Source organism: Octopus bimaculoides, chromosome 9 (genome assembly GCF_001194135.2).
Source record: "Octopus bimaculoides isolate UCB-OBI-ISO-001 chromosome 9, ASM119413v2, whole genome shotgun sequence".
Classification (NCBI taxonomy): domain Eukaryota; kingdom Metazoa; phylum Mollusca; class Cephalopoda; order Octopoda; family Octopodidae; genus Octopus; species Octopus bimaculoides.
This window is the reverse complement of record NC_068989.1, coordinates 69,915,255-69,938,892: the sequence shown is the minus strand read 5'-3', so window position 1 is coordinate 69,938,892 and position 23,638 is coordinate 69,915,255. Positions and strand designations below refer to the sequence as shown.

General features: G+C 34.5%; 1 protein-coding gene across 5 annotated transcripts in view; it reads right to left on the bottom strand.

Moving 5' to 3' along the window:
- Window positions 1-23,638, bottom strand: part of LOC106881649 (transient receptor potential cation channel subfamily M member 3) — a 662,626-nt gene that overhangs the window by 102,145 nt on the left and 536,843 nt on the right. For all 5 annotated transcript variants that reach the window (XM_052970748.1, XM_052970745.1, XM_052970746.1 and 2 more), the window contains 3 exons: window positions 22,934-22,997; window positions 16,860-16,984; window positions 1,855-1,989 (listed from right to left, as the gene is read on the bottom strand). In XM_052970748.1, the coding sequence (XP_052826708.1) occupies window positions 1,855-1,989; window positions 16,860-16,984; window positions 22,934-22,997 (324 nt within the window). The remainder of the gene's footprint in view (window positions 1-1,854; window positions 1,990-16,859; window positions 16,985-22,933; window positions 22,998-23,638) is intronic.

The window sequence follows — 23,638 nt, the reverse complement described above, 5'->3', positions numbered from 1 at the left end:
GATTCTGCCAGCTCGCCATCTTAATAATAATAATAATAATAATAATAATAATAATAATGATAATAATCCTTTCTACTAAAGGCACAAGGCCTGAGATTTGAGGCGAGGGGAGTAGACAATTACACCAACCCCAGTGTTTGACTGGTACTTAATTCATAGACCCTGAAAGGATGAAAGGCATAGTCGATCTTGGCAGAATTTGAGCTCAGAACGTAAGGATGGACATAAGCATTTTGTCCAGCATGCTAACAATTCTGCCAGCTTGCTGCCTTAATAATAATAATAATAATAATAATAATAATAATAACTGATTCAAATTTTGACACAGGGTCAGCAATTTTAGGGAAGAGGTCAGTGGGTAACACTGACCGCAGTTAGCCTTTGTGACACTTGAAATCAGAACATAAAGCCAGAAGAAAAGCTGCAAAGCATTTTGTCTGGTGTAGTAATGATTCTGTCAGCTTGCTGCCATAATAATGATAAATAATAATAATATATTTTTCTAATTTTGGTACAAGACCAGCAATTTTGAGGGGAGGGGGAAAGTGGATTATGTTAAACCCCCCTCCTCCCAGTACTTGACTGGTAGTTTATTTTATTGATCTCAAAATAGGAAGGCAAAGTTGATTGTGGTGGGATTTGGGCTCAGAACATAAGTATCCTGCCAGTTTGCAGCTTCAGTTTCAAACTTTGGCACAAAGCCAGCAATTTTGAAGGTGATGTGGTGGTCAACTGATACCATCAACATCAATACTTGACTGCTACTTATTTTATTGACTCCAAAAGGATAAAAGGCAAAGTTAACCATGACAGAAGAAATCAAGCAAAACATTTTCCTCTGATGCGTTAATGTTTTCTCCAGCTCACTGCCTTAATAATATTAATAGCAATAATAATAATAATAACAATCCTATCTACTATAGGCACAAGGTCTGAAATTTGGTGGGGAGGAGGTTAGTTAATTACATTGGCTCCCAGTGCTCAACTGGTACTTATCTTTGTCAACCCTGAAAGGATGAAAGGCAAAGTCAACCTTGACAGAATTTGAATTCAGAACATAAAGATGAATGAAATACAGCTCAGCATTTTGCCCCACATGCTAACAGTTTTTCAAATTCACTGCCTAATAACAATAATAATGATGATGATGTTATTAATATTAATAACAATAATAATTGTATTGTGTTGAGAATATAATGATGGCAGATCTTCACAAGACAAGAGAAAATGAACATGAAACATGAATTAATGAATGATAATAGTAAATGAAATGGTATTGATTATTTCACGAGCTGCTGCAAAGTGAGATAATACAGGTGAACCAACTGGAAGTAATTATGGTAGCATGCTTTGCTTTATCACTAAATACTATTTCTAAGCACCGGTAGTACTTCTGTTTCACCTCCAAAAGAAGTTTGTCTCTTAACAAGCATCAGAGCAATCAAAATAAGAGATTGCATTCTGTATTTAGTTGTAATATGAAGAGAATCATCATCATCATCATTGTTTAATGTCAGCTTTCCATGCTAGCATGGGTTGGATAATTTGACTGAGGACTAGCAAACCAGATGGCTGCACCAGGCTCCAATCTGATCTGGCAGAGTTTCAACAGCTGGATGCCCTTCCTAAGGCCAACCACTATATTGGGCTATAGTGTAAAGTGCAAGCTTAGCTCTGTGGTTAAGAAGTTTGCTAACATGGTTTTTAGTTCAATATCACTGCATGGCACATTGGGCAAGTGTCTTCAACTATATGCCAGGTTAGCCAAAGCCTTGTGAATGAATTTGGTAAATAGAAACTGAAATGAGCTAAATGAGGTAAATGCAAAAAGCAAATAACAGAATAGTGCCTTACTGTATTATAGAGTTCTTCAAGTCGTGGAATAGTGAGAAATGTTCTCATGCTAACGCCATTCTCCAGGAGGAGTTTAACAAAATCAACTCGATCATTGATCAGTGCATCCATCATAGCTTGCTCCAGGGATCCTTCCTGTTGAGTAAAGTGAAAAAAAGAAAAGGCTTGAAAGAATACAAATCATATGTATACTCACTTATACACACACCTATACTCACATATATCCTCATCATTTAACATCTGTTCTCCATATTGGCATGGGTTGATGCTTCGACAGTATCCAGCAAGCTGCAGGGCAGTGCCAACATCCAGGGTCAGCTTTGGCATATTTTTTTACAGTTTAATGCCCTTCCTAATGCCAAATATCTTACAGTGTGTAATGGGTATGTTTTTGTTTCTTGTGCCACAAGCACCAGTGAGGAGAAAAAGATAAAAAACTTTGTGGCTAAGTGTCTGTTTGATGAGGAGGGGGGCATTAACAAGGGGTAGGTGGCTTTATGCCAGGAGCTAAGATGCTAGACTATGATAAAAGAACAAACACAGGTATCTTGCTATAAGAGGAGATATATGTCTACCCAACATTATAAGGATGAGTAGTAGTAATTGGGAAGACAAAAAAGAGAGATGGTAGTGATGGGTTGCCAAAGCAAGCTCTCAAGATTAATACTCACTAATATGCACATGTAGATTCATATAAATACCTGCATTCACACCCTTTTCAGAGTGTTACACTCTCGCCACCGAGAAAGCACGATTCTATGTTGTTAAAGTATTTTTGAGATTAAGTCATTAACTAGTTAAAATGATCCTTGTACTTCATTAGTAGGAGAGCTTCAACATATAATTTTTACAGCCCTTGGAAGAATCAATAAATATTTTTCAATGCCGGATCGAAATTGTCATAATCAGTTGAGAGGAACCAATGGGCCATGACTAAGTCAAACTTCAGTGTGTGCCATGGCATGGTTTTTACATTCCAATGCCTTCCTAATGCCAACCGTTTGAGAGAGAGCACTGGGTGCTTTGTACATGGTGCTGGCACTAGTGAGGTCACCATGTAACATGCATCACAAGACTTGTCAAATGCAAAGGGTCTAGTATTGAGGGAGGTGGCTTTATACAGAGTGATGATGTGTGTGTGTATATATATGTGTGTGTGTGTGTGTATATATATATATATATATATATATATATATATATATGATCACACATACACACACACACGTGCACAAACATACAATTGTACTTTTTGGAAGGGTTATCTGCCAATAAACCTTCCATACACACTCGATCTGGTAGATTGGCAGAATAGCTATAGCATCAAGTGAGACATCTTGGAAAATATTCTCTAGATCATTCCAGTCTAAGAGTAATGTCTTCAAAAGCACTGGCACCAAAACGTAACAGCCTTTGCCTACCCCTTGGACATTATCAGTGGTGTACAGAAGAGAGATTTACTACATGGGAAACTTCTGGTCCTGCATAAAAAAGAAAAAAAAAACCTTGCCCAAACCTGTACCATGAAGAAAATTCCTCTATGGATCCATGGTTGTACAAGGCATACAGAGATTTTTGAATTTTTTTTTGTATGTTATACATCTGTTTTTCCATGGCTGCATGAGTTAGCTGACTATATTATTGAGACATTGTTTTTACAGTAGGATACCCTTCCTGTCTTCTACATAAGTGATATCTTATTTCACTGGTCTTCAAAGATACAAAGTAAGGGAATAATTTGACAAAAAAGTGACAACACTGAAGGTATACTGCAATTTTTACAGAAGCAAGCTAAATGCAAACAAATGTACAAACAGATATACACATGGTCTTCCTTCAGTTTCCATCCACCAAACCCACTCATGAAAGTTTAATTAGCCTAGGGTTATTGTAGAAGATACTTGCTCAAGATGCCAGGTAGTGGAACTGAACCCAAAAGCCACATGATTGGGAAGCAAGCTTCTTAACTATTTAACTGCACTTTCACTTATAGTGTGTGTGTGTGTGTGCATACACACACACACGCACACACCTACATATAAACACATATACATAAACACAATATCTATACACACATATATACATGCATATATATTTATATATATATATATATATATATATATATATATATATACATACATACATACATGATATATCCATATATATATTTACATACATACTGATATATTCACACACACACACACACAGCCACCACCCATCCCAAAGCACATGCAACCCATACTTCCCCCAATGTCCGTCCCTATACTTGTATATCTTCCTACACACACATACAGCATCACACCTTTTCTCCCCCAAGGAACTGCATTTTCACTTGGCCCCTAACAATTTTCTTTTCTTTCCCTACCACCTTTTCTCATTCTTTTATTTCTTCTGATGAAGGACAATATGTCTGAAACATCAAAACACTTTACCTTCATTTTTAAGTATTAAACTAATACATCTGTTAAAACGTTGCTCTCCTGTGTTGCCTTCTTAATTAATTGGTAATAAAAAATAAAGTGAATTACAACCAGCATATGTGTTTTATTGGTAGTATGACATTCCTAAAATACAACTGTATTCACTTCAACACAATTATTACATTAAGAAAAAAACAAATACACAGATGACATATACATAGGAATACATGCGTGTGTCTGTATATACATATGCTTGTGTGTGTGTGTGTGTGTGTGTAAGTACACATTATTATCATCATTTACTGTCAATGGGTTGGAGGGTTTGACAGGATCTGATGTATCTGAAGACTACATAATGTGCAATGTCTATTTTGGTTTAGTTTCTACAACAGGATGTCTTCCCCAGTACACACTTTACAGCATGTACTGGGTGCTTTTTTTTTAATGGCACCAGCACTAGTGAGGTTGCCATGTAGCCTGCAATACCAGCATCCTTTCAAATGGGTGTGGCTGTAATAGAGAGGAAAGCATTATGCTATGAGATGAAGGGGCCCATAACAGAACAGGTTTCTTGCTGTAGCTACATGATAACTCATTATAAAAAAAAAAGAAGTTGGAAACGGTTGGGGTGGAACTGGAGAGATAAATAAATACAGGTGAATAGAAGTGAGTGGGAGCAAGGGAATCATGAAGTGTGGGTAGGGTAGAGATTAAAGAGTACAGGAGAGTGAGAAACGGTTGGTGGGAAGGAATAGGTAAAAGGGTGAAAGTGTGGTGATAGGGAAGAGTAGGTAATAACTGTAAAAATTGGGTGGGGTTGAGAAGGTTTGGAGTACTAAGAAAGGTAAGGGGTAAGTGGTATCAGGCAAAAAGTGAAGCATGCAATTCTGATCATATTTTATTACTGCAGCAAAGTAATGTACAGAAATCCCTCGCCCTATTGTGGTTCACCTATCATGTACTCAATACATCATGAATTTTTCTGGCTAATATATGTTAATTTATATCATGGGCTCTTCAGTATATTGCAGGTTTTTGCAGCTAATAGATATTTATATGCTTTTTAGATTTTAATTATTTCTGTGGGAGGTTTTGGTACGTAATACCCATGATAGTCGAGGGATTACTGTAGTGAGAAAGACGATGGGTAGTGGGAATGTCTTGGGAGGATAGGTACAGTTGTGCACACACAGACAAGAATGTACAAGTACATATATTTATACATAGATGTGAGAGAGTGTGTGTATATGTATGTATGGTTCCATGTTAAGTGAATTAAAAATTAGAGCTAATTAACAAATAGTGATATGCTTGTATCGCAGTTCAAGCATTATGACAAACATATTCAAATATTCTATTCTCAGTTATACTAGATTGGAATAGTTTTTTTTTTTCTCTTCTTGATCCTATTATCAAGAACAAACACAAAATTTCTCATTAAATACTACAATTGGTTTCGGTATTGAAAGTTTGTGAGTGGGTGTTTTGTTTTGAGAATAAGTTCTGTGTAGGAAGACAGATTTGATTAAAAATTTTGTAAATACATGCATGGAATTCATGAAAGTATAAAAGGAAGCAAATCTAGTACAAAGGGTATAATTGGAAGAACCGACAAAAGAAGCAACAAAAGGCCTTTTAAGATATTTGTCCACAACTTCAAATACCTAATCAAGTATAAATCAAACTATAGCAGCAATACAATACAAGAATCTCGAAGAATCATGATTATATAATTATAATAATGGTGACAGTTATGATAATTTAGCGTTTACTGATGTCAGTATCAATAAAACATTTGTGCCTGGCATAAAATTGATTTTGAAATCAATTATGATACTGAGCTGATGATAAAAATGATATTAAATATGCAAGCATGAAGAGTGCAAATGTTCTGTTACAGAGTAAGAAATGATATAGATGATATAATAATGATTATAATGATTACATTAACATAATGCTATCTCGGTTGATAACAATCAGAGAGTGAACAACCAAGGATCAATAGAGCAAGTTCAATATATATTTGATTTAACATTTCTGACTTCTGACATGTCAATGTTAATATGTTTTGGTTAATTTGTAACAAACATAAATCTAAATACCTTGTTGCAAAGTAAAAATTAATCAAAAATCAGATTCTGAGGGAAATAAAGTTAGTGAGCAAAGGATTATGTTCCGGTCACACTTCTTTTGAAATATTGGTTTCAAGTCTTAGTACTAGACCAGCAAGTCAAGGGAGTGGGTAAGCCGATTACATTGACCCCAGTTTTCAACTGGTACTTATTTCATCAACCCAGAAGGGAAGACAGGCAAAATCAACCCCAGTGACATTTGAATTCAGAATGTAAAGTTGGAAGAAATGCCACAGAGCATTTTTTTCTGGCACAGAAACGATTTTGCCAGCTTTGCCACCCTCTTCTTTTGTAATATCAATTCATAAATACAGTGGATCATTATACATCAACAATTCCAATAACAGAAAAACAGATTTTTTTTCCCCCTCATTTTTTTAAGCAATTAATTTTCTTTGTTAATATGAACACATGCAAAACTAATGATAGGAAATTCCAAAACCACCAACAACCATCATGACAGACACCATAAATATTGAACAGCACCAGACCAAAGTCATTAAGAGAACAGATAAAGAAGAAGTAAAACAGATGAGAGAGAGAGAGAGAGAGAGAGAGAAAGAGAAAGAAAGACAAAAGTATAGGAAACACACAGAAAGGCAAAAGGATGACACAAAAAAATCAATATATAGGAGAGAATTATGAGTATTTATATGGTAGTAAAAGCAGTCTTCATTTTAACTTCACAGTAAAAAAAGCAAAACAGAAAAACTGATACGAAAGAGAAGGAATCCACAGAATGAGAAATAGAAAGGGAAAAGAATTGAGGGAGAGTGTGTGTGAGTGAGAGAGAGAGAGAGAGAGAGAGAGAGAGAGAGAGAGAGAGAAGGAGAGAGAGAAAGAGAGAATGATGTTGTCATGACCACTTACCATTAAAACAGCTAATTCAGATGAACCCATATCACTATGTGATGCTTCCTTAGAAAAGCTATCCATACTCCCTTTAAATGGAACAAGTGGGCTGCCCCGTTTGCATTTTGCAGTAGAAATTAAGTATTCAAGCTGCAACAGGTGATGATACATCCAATTTTCTATCAATACTATCGTGGCTACTGCTGCTACTAACAGTAGAGCTCAGGTAATATAGTAATGGTTGACATTAATAGATTTCAGAAATGACTTCAGAAACACCAACACTTAATAGAAGAGTAGCTTAATGACATAGGTAATTCACCAAATGTCTTTAAAAGGAGACAAGAACATAATATAAAAACAATAAAAAAAAAAGATCAGTCTTTGTATTTTGTAACATAACTATTTCAGTCAAAGATAATCTGTAGATGCAGGCAACATTGACAAATCACACAAACAGCAATAAACAACATCAGCAATAACAATGAAGTTTAGTTCAGTGTGTCATCTCCATATAGCAGTTTTAGGTTTTCCATTTTACCAAATTATGTTCCCAATGATGATACTTGCCATAATTATTAGACCAGCACAAACTAATTGGGTAATAAAGTTTAGAACAATATTTTTCCTACTTTGTATATTTTTTTCTTTTTGTCAAGGATTCTAAAAATCTGACATCACATGACAAAAATAAAAGAGAAATAATATAATTAAAAACACGAACAACAATGATAATAATAATTGTTGTTGTTGTTTTAAAAGTATTCATCGTTTCATAATGAAATAACTAAAACTTCAAACAACTCTTAAGTGAATTAATAACAGCCATGTGGAAATACTAAAAATATAAATCTTTTATGTTTATGTATGCATGTGTGCATTCAAAAAAAAAAAAAAAAAAAAAAAAAAAATAATTAAACTAATTCTATAATAAGAAAACCAAAAAAAATTATGTGCATTATCACCCATACTTTAATGGCATGCACATTCATATTGATTTGGTTTGCACAATTGTCTTGCAGCAGTACTATTATTTTAATCACTACCCACTAACTCTAATTGCCTAGTCTGATTAGAATCACACGGTTCTGGAGTCAATGAAGGAGCTTCTATGTAATTGCAATCCTGATCACCTTTAAAATTTGACATAGTTGAGTTAAATATTTAAAACAACATTTTAATAAAGACAAGATGGTGACACTCAAGAAAGGCAATGAAATAAGTGCTTTATTTTATTGGCTGTCTCTATGTTGTAATCTTGTTCAAATACAACTGGCTAGGGTTATAAAAATAATTGTCTATTCAATAAGAACCAACATAAATATGTTGGTTGATTGGTTTGATGGTTGATTTCTTCAGTCACATTTTACATTCTAAAGAGAGACAACAGGAGACAGTAAAAGAGAGTTACAGAGAGACTTAACATAAGAGGTACAAAATGAATGTCTCATAATTTTCTGAAAAATGCACATTTTTTGTAAATGAAATTTTGCAAGAGATAGGTTTTTTTTCAATGGAATAGATTGCAATTATACTGAAAAATAACAACACGTTTGTTGCAAATATACAAATGAAAAATTTATTCAATTTTGAGGTAATAAATATTTTCTTTTGAAAATTACTATTCATTTCATCATTTTGTATAAGTACCAAGAAATTTGCTAAAAGCTAAATTGTAACTATTGTATGACGGGGGTGATTAAAAGTTCCTGGCTTTGGGTAAAAGAAAATACAGGAGGATCAGTTAATTATGATTTTATTCAACATATTCCTCTCTCAGATCCAGACACTTTTTGCAGTGGTCCTTCAGTTTTTCAAAACTCTATAAAAGGACTTGGAGGGTTGGATCTCTAACCAGGCCTTTCAGAATATCCTTAAAGCCAAGAACTTTTCAGTGCACCCTTGTATGTACGCCATATTTCTTGATATTAACCACAGTAGTAACAGCATACTTCCAAAGTTGCCCATCAAATGATGGGTAACACTAGTAAATAAATGCAACCACTATCAGTATCAAATTGTGTATAATTTCTTCTTCTTTTTAAAAAAACAATCAAATAGCCATGCCTATGACCTTTATTAGAACCTCTGAGACTGACAGACAAGACACTTGAACCAAATACTTGCAACAGAATGCATTCTGTTAAATTCACTCAAAAAGCCACATGATGTTAAACAAGGAAATAGATGAATAACAGGGCTAGTCCTTCGGAAGGGCTTCCACACAGTTTCTCCATTTACCAAATTCCACTCACAAGGCTTTGGTTGACCCAAGACTACAACAGAAAACAGTTGCAGTACAAGACCAAACATAGTGAACCTCTGAATCACAGGGAAACATGGTAAATGTCTAATTGATTGATTATTGTCTTGAATAAGAGATCAGTAATCAATGATTATGAAACAATCATCATCAGGTGTGGCTGTGTGACAAGAAGCTTGCTTCCCAACCATGTGATTCTGGGTTCAGTCCCATTGCATGGCACTTTGGGTAGTCTTGGGCTGACCAAAAGCCTTGTGACTGGATTTGGTAGACAGAAACTGAAAGAAGCCTGTCGTATGTATAAATGTATATATCTATATATATATCTATATATGTGTGCCTGTCCCCCCACCACTCCACTGCTTGACAACTGGTGTTGGTGTGTTTATGTCCCTGTAACTTAGCGGTTCGGTAAAAGAGTTCGATAAAGTAAGTACCAGGCTTAAATAACAAAAAAGTACCAGGGTTGATACATTTGATTATAAATTCTTCAAAGCGGTGCCCCAGTATGGCCACAGTCTAATGACTGAAACAAGTAAAAGATTTAACGTCTACTTTTCCACGCTTGTATGAGTCAGACAGAAATTGTTGAGGCAACATTTTTATGGCTGGATGCCCTTCCTGTTGCCAACCCTCACCTGTTTCCAAGCAAGGTAATATTTTCCCATGACCAGACATGTTAGCCATAGAAAACTGAAAATGAATATCATAGCTTGTATGCTGGTGATGCTCATTTAAAGGCATCACATGCTGCTGAGACAAGGGTACACACCAACACAAATACACATAAAAGCTTCTTTCAGTTTTAGTCTACGAATCCACTCAAGGCTATAGTTGGTCCAGGGTTATATTAGGAGACACTTGACTAAAATGCTATGTGTTTCCGAAGCAAGTTTATCAACCAAGCAACCATGCCCCAATGTATATTTAGTTCTAACACCAGTTTATTAGTATCACTGTACCTAAGCAATATTACCTTTTATATGTTTCAACCTTGAGGCTGTGGCTATGCTGGGGCACCATATATGTATCATCATCACTTAACATCCGCTTTCCATGCTGGCATGGGGTGGACGGTTTGGCTGAGGAATGGAAAGCCAGGAGGCTGCACCAGGCTCCAATCTGATCTGGCAAGATTTCTACAGCTGGATGCACTTCCTAATGCCAACCACTGAGAGTGTAGTGGGTGCTTTTTACATGCCACCAGCATTGACCATGCTTGAATGATGCTTTTTACGTGCCACCAGCAGCATTGGCATCAGCCACAACTACTATTTGACTTGACTCAACAGGTCGTCTCAAGCACAACATATTGCCCAACGATTGAAGGGTACTTTTAAATGGGCTGGTTATGCAACCACAGTACTTTTTTTAAAACCTGGCAGTTATTCTGTCAGTCTCTTATAACAAACCGCTAAGTTACGGGGCTGTAACACACCAGCACAGGCTGTCAAGTGGTGGTGGAGGACAAACAATGGGCTTCTTTCAGGTTCAGTCAACCAAATCAACTCACAAGGTTTTGGTCAGCCCAAGAAGACACTTGCCTAAGGTGCCACTCAGTGGGACTGAATCCAGAATCATGTGGTTGGGAAGCAAACTTTTTACCACACAGCCACACCTACACCTATATAGCCACACCTGTGCCTATATATATATGATTAGGTTTAGGTGTAACAATACTAATAATCACTTGTTAAACTCAATATACCCATGCTTCAAAGCAAAGTGTCAGATAAGTAAAAAGCCTAATAGCAATAAATGAATGACAACAACACACAAAAGGGAGTTACATAATCATTTTTGTTAGCTTACAATCATTTCTGCTATAAGTAAGAGTTGAGTGCTTGCACAACATCTTATAGCTTCCTCAGAATCATTTAAGTAGCTTTGTATAGCAGAAACAGCTGTAAGCTAATGAATAAGATTACATGACTCCTATTCTTTTGTCATTCATTGATATATATTATACACACACAAACACACATCTATACACACACACATACATATATATATATATATATATATACACACATGTATGCACACACACATCGAGAATTATAAGTAGAAATAAGTTCTTAACTCCAAATCAAGTGACCAACTAAACTGTCAGATGCTGTTACACATTGCTTGTCACAATGCGCTTTAGCATTGTTTTAACCTTCAAATGATGCCACCCCACTGTCGAGGCAAACAAGCCGACATTCCCCACTGATTGAAAGGAGGACTGAAGCAACATGAAACGAAGTATTTTACTTAAGAACACAATGCACTGCCCAGTCTGGGAATTGAAACCATGATCTAGTGATCATGAGTCCAACAGCCTAATCACTAGGCCATGCGCCTTCACTTAACTCCATATATAAGTTACAATTATCTCATGTCACACTGCTAATACCTTTGGGAAAGGCATGAGCATCATGCAAACTAGTGTCCTGCATAGAGAAAAGACATATCTGTCCTGACACACTGTAAAGAAAAAAAGCAATCAACAATTACATCTCAAGGAAGATTCATAGAAAATAATGAATACACATCTACAGATATCATATATACATGCATACAGATGAAAATATAATGATATATATATATCTTTTGCGTTATTTACATTTGACGGATATTTGTCGTCATTTTGTTTGTTGTTAACACAACGTTTCGGCTGATATACTCTCCAGCCTTCATCAGGTGTCTTGGTGAAATTTCGAACCTGGCTGAAGGGTAACAACAAACAAGATGAGGACAAATATCCATCAAATGTAAATAATGTACATAATTCCTCATCTCTTAAATATAGAACTGTATATATCTTTTGCTTGTTTCAGTCATATTAGACTGTGGCCATGTTGGGGCACTGCCACGAAGAATTTTTAGCCAAATGAATTGACCTTAGTAACCTTTTTTTTTTTTGTTAAAGCCTGGTACATTATTGCATTGGTCCCTTTTGCTGAACTGCTAAGTTACAGGGATGTAAACAAACCAACACTGGTTGTCAAGCAGTGGTGGAGGACAAACACATGCACATAAATAAATAAATATTTATTTATTTATTTAAATAAATATATATATATATATATATATATATATAATATACAACAGGCTTCTTTCAGTTTCCATCCATCAATTAAATCGACTCAGAGGTTATAGTAGAAGACACTTGCCCAGATGCCACACAATGGGACTGAACCAAGAATCATGTGGCTAGGAAGCAAACTTCTCTCCACACACCCTGCGCCTACACTCATACACATGTATATATATATATATACATACACACACCCTTGGCCTGAAGAGTAGCCTGCGGCATACACCTCACTTGGAGGTACCACTTGCTATGAAACATATGTAGCTCAGACTTTATCTACCCCATTCTTTAACTTTTGGGTTTTTATTCACATACCTGGCAACCCTGGCTGCCAACTGTGAAATACATTTTTTCACCTTATCGTACTTCGATATGGGCAAAATTCACAACCTTCTACCCTAATCATTATTATTGTTCCTGAAAGTTGTTTTTGTAATATTTTCTATGGATTGCTTGAGGCTCACTTTCTTCCTACACCTCGATCCTTGGATCTTACATTTATAAATATATATGAAAGAATAATGTGTCTGTGTGTAGGTGTACACATATACCTCCTTTTCTCCACATGTACAAATTCTACTCCAAAGAACATTATTAAGTGGATAGTGTAACTAGTGAATATATGTAGCAATGATAATAGATTAACAACACTTGTGGTGCGAATCTTCCTGATAAGTGGTTAACAGTATCTGTATGACTCATTTATTACAACTTCCAGCAACATACATACACACATACATTATATATTGTGTGTATGTGTGTATGCTATCGTATTCCTATATCAGATGGTACAAATATTCTAGTCAAATAAAAGTACATTTTGTACACACACATATACTAGATATACAGTTACGTAGAGATCAATGTGGCTGAATAAAGCAGGTTACAAGCAATGGCAAGCAGACATGACAAACAGAGAAAAGAACAAACGAACATACACACAAATATGACTGAGCATAGATATATTGCTGAGATTGCAATCATTAATAAATAAGATTATTTCTCGAACTACTTATAAATCAATGAAATGAATTAGCTTCAAAAATAAATGAAATTTATTCTAAAGTGGACAGACGGACATAGATTATTTTTTGGAAAATTGAATCTTCAATAGTGTATAATTAATAGGTTAAAAAAGAACCTTCTGATAGAATACATCGAAGGTCGCCTGTAGGGCTTCAACTTTTGTATCCAAAGAGGTTTTTTAACCCAATATTTACATGCTATTATTTATAGCTTTATCATCTGCTTTGAGATTCACTGTTCCAAAAAAGAAATTTTCTCTTGAAGTTTACAAATTCTTGTGTGTGTGTGTGTGTCTTTTAAATTTGTTTGTGGGAAATGTTTTGAATATGCAAATAATGCTCCTATTCCATTATGCCCATCACAGTGTAATGATGCTGACAGGTAAACCAGATTTTTGGGGTTGCACTGAGCTGTACCAATATAATGTAGGATAAATATAGTAATAATAACAATAATCCTTGGATGGAATTTATAAATATTTTAATACATTGCTACATGCATTTTCACAAATCACAGTTCGTATTCCTGGGATGGTTACAGTGTGGTCCATAACATCCATGACTATTGAGTAGATCGTCTTCATGGAGTCATATTATGTGTGTATATGTGTATAGCTTATTGTTCTGTTAAGGTAAGATCGACAAAATATGTACTCCATCAAGTGAGAGATAAATATCATTTAATGTGTTATAAAAATTGTTTGGAGACACAAAGCATGTTATAAAAACCTGCCTAGACTCATGTCTTCAAAACAAGAAACTATTAGTAGCTCATATCTTTATATTGTGTGTGTGTGTGTGTGTGTGTGTTGATAAATATGTATTCACTTAAATCAAATTTATTCACTGCTGAATTATTTTGGTTCTTCACACATGGCTGAGATGAACAAACTAGATTTTTAACTTGTAATATAAGTATGAACATTTGTATAAGCATTGTGGATATGTTGTGTTCATATGTACAGATATTTATAATTATGTACATTTGGTTATGTCACACTGAGGACGGTAAAGATGTATTACATCGCTAAACCAGAAATCGATCTATGGCTAAACTTTTTCAAAAAATCTTTTTTGTTCATTCCCTTGCTTTCAGCATGTGTCTATGTGATAAATGAAGTAGTTTAGAGCCATTTGGCATCTTCTTCTAGCATGTGGCATTACTTGATAGTTGGCTTTATTATAATTTTATAATCATATTTATAAAATTATATACTTTATATATATATATATATATATATATATATATATATATATATCATTATACACACACACATTGTATTTATATATACATTATATTCCTTAGGTAAGTGTCTTCTATTATAACCTTGGGTTGACCAAAGGCTTGTTAGGGGATTTGCAAGACAGACACTGAAAGAAGCCTGTTGTATGTGTATGTGTTTGTATCCTAGTATCATCATGTGATAACTGTAAATGAGCATCAGTCATACAAGTTATACTGTTTTTTTCCAGTCTTGGAAACAGGTGAGGATTGGCAACAGGAGGAGCATCCAACAGCAGCAGAAAATCTACCACAACAAATTCCATCTTACACATGAAAGCACAGAAAAATGAACATTAAAATGGTTATTATATATACATACTAGCAGAGGCACCCGGCGTTGCCATGGAAGAAATTGTTCATTATATATTGGAAGAAAAAAGCAAAATATCTTGTATAGAAATTTGTTATTCTAAATTCAATTTATTCTTCAATTGGGGTACAATTTATTCTTCAATTGGGAAATCAATTCTGAATTCATAATACAATACAAAAAAAAAAAAAAAAAACACTTTTATGAAGTGAGATAAATTCTATCACATATGTTGAAAGAAATTAAGTATCCGTTTTTTTTTTTTAATACCAAAGTGATATCCATCTTGGCCAAATACACAGATTAATGGATACTGGAGTGCATCATATGATCAGTGGGTTGCATTTATCAGCTGAATCTTATGTACTGTGTGTGTGTGTGTGCCTGCATGTGTGCATATATATTGCATAGATAAATACATATGTATATATACTATATACATGTGTTGTCTATAAACATTATAAACATACCTTTGTGCATATATTTGATTAAATAGGATCAACAAAGGATTGAAGTATATCGAAATGAAGCATGCCACATTTACTGGCTAGAAAGAATGAGGTAAATCAGACAGTTAAGTAATTCAGCATCATAGAATATAATGCACTAATGAAGGGAGGTTCACTAGTTTCAGAGTTCACAACTGTAACAGTATCCAAAAGTATCCTAAGATGAATGGAACTTTAAGTGTGTCACAAAACATAATTAAGATAGACAAACAAGATATCTGGTACTGCTACAATTGATTCATCAAGAATTTTTATTGTGACAAAAACATGGTAAAGACAGATGTGTAGTATGCACAACATCTCTAAAGTTATGCAATATGTTATGCAACTCTCAACTCATCAGGCTTACCAAATAAGCAATATTCATTGATCAACAGATCATCAGTATACATTACAACAAAAGCCATAACAAAAACAATTGTAGCAGTACCGCACCAGATAACCCCTTCGCTGTTTTTATTATATATGTGTGTGTGTGCGCGCGCGTATACATACACAATACATATGCTCTCTACCATCTATATTGCACAGCCAGTTGTCATTCCCTCATTCCTGAACCACTCCTATTACTTGCACACTTACACCACAACCACCACCACCACCACCACCACCACCACCAAAAACAAAAATCTCCCTCATTTTTACCATTGATCATGCCGCCACCCTTGTACACCACTCACTACATTCAAGTCTATCTGTAAACAATGCCTAAATAATATTGCTGCTCTCCACCCTTTCTACACTGTCACTTATCACCTTGTCTTTCCTGTTTCTTTCACCTCCAACCCCCACCTACCAAGCATTTACCACTGACCACACCTTCACCCTTATTCACCATTCATATCATTCACTTCTACATCCAAGCAATGCCACAATAATATATTTCATCTAACCCATGCTAGCACAAAAAAATGTACATAAAAATAATGACTAATGTGAATATAACAGCAGAGTTAACATTGTGACTCCTCCATGATGTATTTCTTTGTTTCAATACTTGATTCCAGATTAATTGACTTGTTAAGCAAGTAATTTACTCTGTAGCTTGCTCTGAAAGTAATATATGATACACACAAAAGCACATACACAGAGAATAAAGAAAACAAAATAGATAAATGATTACAGTTACTCACCGGCCAGTTCTGACCATAAACAAAAATATGGCTCCTGGCAATATCTACACGATCCCATGTCAAGGTGAGACTAAGCTGATCAGGTGCACTAGCTCCAGAATCTTTGCTAGGGTAGCTTATCACAGCTGTTGTTAAAAGAAAGTATTAAAAATAAACTAGAATAAAGTAATCAATAAAACAGAATATTTAACCCTTTTGATACCAAACTGTCTAAGACTGGTCCTGTTCTATGAGACACACTTCATGTTTAATCTTCAATCCTTCAGTATTTAAACTGGCCATATTCAGCCCAAATATTTTACTTGTTTTAAATTAAAACTAGCCAGATGCAGTCTCACACATCTACCCTACAATGTCAATCTAAAAACAAACCGTTACATTATCAAAATCTCAAAGCTTTGAGATAATGTATGATTACTTCAAAACAAAATGACTAAGTCATTTTTACTAAATTTTTCACTATTTTCAAAATTAATTGAAACAAAGGCAGTCTATTTCAACAAAAATATGGTAAGAAAAGGGTTAAAGCACATGAATACAGAACTGAAATTTATAATGGAGATTTCATTTAGTATAGTTGCATGAGGAATAAATATTAAAAAAGAAAAAAGAAAGCCATCAAAAAAGCAAAGAATATCTAGACTATAAAATACAAAATTGAAATTTAAAATTGAGATTTTTCTCAAGTATAGTCTCTTTAAAAACAAATAATAAAAAAAATTCTACCCATGATTAACATAAACATAATAAAAAGCCTAAGTATTGTAAAAATTCCATGATATACGGAAATGTCAGATCTATTATGCAAGAAAGCCCTTAAAAAGGAAATAAAAAGAAAACAAAACATGTTTGACATTTAGTTGTTATCTCTTGAACCAAATATTGAGGAATTAACTTTCACTGTTTCTCCATGGTAGAACATGTTTATGCGGAAGATTCGAAATGAATGACACTGCTTGTATGACAGTGAGACTCATTTACAACTATCATGTAATGCCAAAACAAAGACAAACACACATACATGGTGGGCTTCTCTCAATTTCCATCTATCAAATCAGCTTGGAGTTATAGTAGAAGACACTTCCCAAGATGCCATAAAGTGGGACAGAACCAGAAACCACATAGTAGGGAAACAGATTTCTTGACCATATTTAGCATCCACATAAAATTAAGAAAGAATTTCTTTAAAATATTTAGCAAAGAAACATTCAAAAGTTTTCTCTGTTCCTACTCAACACTTCAATGTGCAATTGTAGTGCATTGGCAGAATTGTTACAGGAATGGATAAAATGCTTTGTAGCATTTATTCCAGCGCTTTACATTATGAGTTCAAACACCACCAAAGGCAACATTTATTAACTCTTCCTGGATCAGATAAAATGCTTTTTATTTGTTTCAGCTCTACACTCTGAGTTCAAATCATGCTGGAGTCAACTCTGCCTTTCTCCAGAGAATGGCAAAATTTTATCGACTCCTCATGAGTCAATAAAATAAAGTAGCAGTCATGTACAATGGTTAATATAAGTGACTAAGACTAATCTAATCTCCTTGAAACTGCTCACCTTATACCTGACTTAGAATGAATTATTGACCACTGTGTAGAATATGTTTGGCATGATAGATAAAGACTGATGGAATTCACACCTTTCTGAGGTCAATTTCATATCACACCCCTAGGAAGCTAATAAAAACCATATGTAGCTGGCAAGTTTGCTTCCCTACCACATGGTTTTGGGTTCAGTCCCACTGTGTGACACCTGGCATAAATAAGTATCTTCTAGTATACTTCCAGGGTGTACCAAAGTCCTGTAAGTGGATCTGGTAGACAGAAACTGAAGGAAGCCCATCGTGAGTGTGTTTCTTTGCCTTGACATCATGTGATAGTTGTAAACAAGTGTCACTGTCATATAAGTAGTGTCATTCATTTCCAATTTTCTGTGAAAACATTGTCTGGCCATGGGGAAACATTACCTTTCTTTAAAAAAGTGAGGGTTGGTGATAAAAAGAGTATTTGGTCATAGAAAATTTATCTCAGCCAATTGTATCCCACTTATGCAAGCATAGAAAAGTGGATGATGATGATGATGAAATTCAGACACAGTACATTTCTTTTAAAAAAACAAATTCCTGTACCTAAGACAGACACTATTAATTCAATAATGCGTTTCTTTTGATTTGCTTTGTCAGAAATCTATATTAACACTTCAGTCACTTATGATGTTCCTATCTTTCTTTTCTATTATTGCATGGCTTTAAGTACCTGTGACCATTCCTTCTTTTCTTCCATTCCATTTAATGTTGTTACTTAAGTGACCATAAGAACATGTCATTCAAAATGAATGAAAAGACAACCAGAGGCAATTCTTGTTAAAACTATACACAGCATTGCCATCGTTATTCTAATGACTCATAGTTCTACAACATGAATGACTACACTTTTCTGCTTTACCTACCCACTTTTCTTTTAAACTAACATTTCCTTTTCGTATAGGTGCTTCAAGCATTTTATACCTACCTATCTATCTACTCATCTCTCTCTTTCACTGTGTGTGTGTATTTTATACACACACACACATCATCATCATCATCATCACTGAATGTCCACTTTTCCATGCTGGCACAGTTCAAAGAGAATTTGTGGAGGTAGTTGTCTATGGTCGGTTGCCCTTCTAGTTGCCAAACGTCACTTGTTTCTAAGAAAGGTAATATTTCCACATGACCAGACATACTTTCATAGAAGACTGGACACAAATAACACCATTTACATGATGGTGACAATCGTATACAACCATCGTGTGTTGTCAAGACAAGGAAGTAGAAGCATACAAACACACACACACACACATATTCATTCAGTTTCTGTTTACCAACTCAATTCACAAGACTTTGTACAAAATAGGGCTTTAGTAGATGTTTGTCTAAAATGCCATGCTATAGGACTGAACACAAGACCATTAAACTGGGAAGTGAACTTTATCCCATGGCCATATCTGTGTCCCCACTTTCTTTCATTCTCTTCCCACCTGGTTACTTCTATTCTTTCTTTATACAACTCCTTAGCATTAATAAACCTGTTCTGCTCAGGTCCCTTCTCTTATAATTCAACCTTTCATCTCTTAGTATAAAGCTGCCTCTTTTGAGACTTATAGTCATGCAAGCTTTATGGTAACCTCACCAGTGCTGGTACCATGAAAAAAGCATTCAGTACACTATGTGAAATATTAGGAAGGGTATCCAACAGTAGAAACCATACCAACGCAAACGGTGGAGCACAAACGGTAGAGTCCTCAGACCCATGAAATCCTGTCAAACTATGCAACTCATACTATCATGGAACATGAAGTTTAAAAGATGAAAATGATAATGTCCATGTGTAGAGAGACAAACATATCATCCTCATATATAATTATATCGATATATACTGAATTATATCAGCATCATCATTTATATATATGTATGTATGTATGTTTTGGTTTTAACAATTGTTCCACAAAAACAAGGGCATACACACACAGTTGTTTTGTGAATTATCAATATTGATCCAAAAACAATGTTATGTAAAAATTTTTTTTCATAAATCAAATATATTTCATAAATCTAAAAAGTAACTCAAATTCCATTACTGATTTTACATCACTGTCCTTAATCCAATCAATTGTAATTTTAATGATTAATCTTCTAAAACTGCCAATAAATATGGGTGCTTGATTAATCGCAAACTGGGTACTGCACTGTGGAAGTCGGCTGCTGTAGGTCGGCATATGAATTTCTACGCAGTCAATATTGTTTCCAGTAAGTAAATTTGTCAGGAACAATAGATCAATTCCTATTTAAATTGAGCAGAAAATAAGATGATAATTCAGTTCAGTTAAATCCAAATATCGAATGGCTAATATAAGGAGGAACATCTACCTTTAGAAGCAACTCATAAAAAAAAGAAGAAAAACAAATAACAACAGGACTGTGTTTAAATTTTGAGGCTCATGCTAATGTTATCACATATAACCAGTTGACCCTTGGATACTCCATGGTTTAATTAGAAACAAGCACCTAGTGTTTGTATGTGTGTGAGTGTGTGGATGAGCCAGTGACATTTATTTTACTCTCTCTCTCTATTTCTCCTTCTCCATCATGCACACACTGTTATCCATTAACGCTTTAATATAATAGAAGATAATTCTGCCAAGGTCAACTTGGCCTTTCAATCTTTTGGGGTTGATAAAATAAGTATCAGTTGAGCACTGAGGTCGATGTAATCGACTTGCTGCCTACCTCAAAATTGCTGGTCTTGTGCCAAAATTTGAAACCAATGTAACAGAAGACAGATACATAGACAGACAGCTAGTTAGATAGATATATATAGAGAGGTGTGAGTGAGTGTATGCCAGTAGCATTAATTGGAATCTCTCTCTCTTTCACACATACTTTTACCATCCCCTTTGCACAGCATGACAGGTTAACATGATAGATTGTTTATCACCACAGAAACCTATCATTAGCACTTTAATATAATAGATTTTATTGAACCATAGGCCATTTCATGTCACTCTGAAGCAAAATCTTCAACTATTCAGTTATTTTTGAATAAGGAGATTCCCTGCCTCTTCTCTACCTTATTACAGAACTGTTAGCACATCAGGCGGCGAGCTGGCAGAAACGTTAGCATGCCAGGCGAAATGCTTAACGGTATTTCGTCTGCCCAGCTCACCAATGTTTGATCCCCTTCTGTTTAGTAAAGGCAGGGTATCAGTTCAGAAATAGTAAGAGAAAAATTAACCATTTGCTCTACATGGATGATATATATGAAGCTTTTTAGTAAGAATGAAAAAAAAAGAGATAGAATCCTTAATACAGACTGTAAGACTCTTCAGCAAAGACATAGGCATGGAATTTGGCATAGATAAGTGTGCAATATTAGTCATGAGAAGGGGACAGGTAGTTAACAGTGAAGGCATACAATTACCAGATGGCCAAACATTAAAATCATTGAAAGAAGGAGAGAGTTATAAGTATCTAGGAGTATCACAATCTGACAAAATACTAAAATCTAAAATCAAAATGTAAAGAGCCAGAAATAACACTACAAAGTGCTTTTTCTTAGGTTCTAATGATTCTGCCAGCTTGACATCTTCAAATTAATGATGGTTTCAAATTCTGACACAAGGCCAGCAATTTTGGAGAAAGTGGGTAAGTTGATTTTATTGACCCCAGTGCCTGACTGGTACTTATTTTATTGACCCTGAAAGGATGAAAGGTAAAGTTGACCATGGCAGAGTTTGAACTCAGAATGCTTAGCAGCATTTCATCTGGTGTGCAAACGATTGTGCCAGCTTGCTGGCTTAAAGATAATAATAATTTCTAAAATGCTTGGTTAGTGCACATGCATGCATGCATGCACACACACACACACACATACACACACATGCATATACACTCACTTCATTTCTACATTCATGATTAAAATTACTGGAAAAATTAACTTCTAACTGACTAGTCCATCTTTTAACAGTTTTGAACATAGTTTTATATCAAATAATACACAAGAAATTTATCGCAGTATTATAATGATATATAACAAATTATATGACACAATAATAACATATAAATTATATCATATAGTAGTATATTATAAACTATATAACTATGATAATATATAAATTATATCATATAGTAATATATTATAAACTATGTAATTATGATAATATATAAACTATATCAGATACATATATTATATGATTATATAATATATGATTATAATATATGATTATATAATATATAACTAATTACATCAAATATAAAAAATCTAAATTATTACAAAACAAATAAAACTTTTACTTAGAAGATATGAAACAAAAGACTGCAATAACAACAGCAACAACAATATGAAATAGTTATGAAATCTCCATTGGTCAGAAAGACATTCAAAAGAAATAAAGAAATTGTCAACAACAAAGAACTCAATGCAACCAAATTGTCTCTGAGAGAAGAGGAGATGCTGTCCTCCCCGCCACAGAAAAAGACAACACAACTAAAACAAAACAAGTAAGTATGAAAGGAAAGAAGTGTCAACATACCCTTTAATAATGCAGTCAAAATAGCTAAATCCATGTCTGCCTCTCCTAATCTGAAAACTGTAATCTGCAACAGAAAAAAAGGAACACATTCATTATAAAAAGAAATACATATATTGCTAGCTGTGGTCAAGGTATAAAACTGTTCTTTGCATATGGGATTTTCTTTCAGAGACATTAAAGAGATATATTTGAAAGTGCTTTGGATTTTACAGTGTTCAGTTCTAATGGCTTATGTAGAAGTTATCATATTAGTTTTGCTTGGGTATAATTTCCACAAAATCATGGAAAACTTTAACACTTTTGATACCAATCTACTTAAGACTGCCTCTTGTTCTATGACACAAACAACCTGTTTTAAAGTAAACTAAATTAAAACCTTCCATCAAAATTTCATGAGCTGATATTTCAAAATATACACAACTGCACATACACCTCTCTCTCTCTCTCTCTCTCTCTCTCTCTCTCTCTCTCTCTCTCTCTCTATACTAGCAGAAATACCCGGCGTTGCCCGGGTTAAAGAGAATAATGAAATCTAAAAACGCCGTCTAGACTACGCATCATCTTTATATATAGAGGTGTATATACACACACGCACCCAAACACACGTATATATATGTATATCAATATAAATATATGAAAGTCAATGAAGTTTCGTAAAAGAAGGTGATCATGTACATACTTTCTTGCTGTTGTGATTATAACACC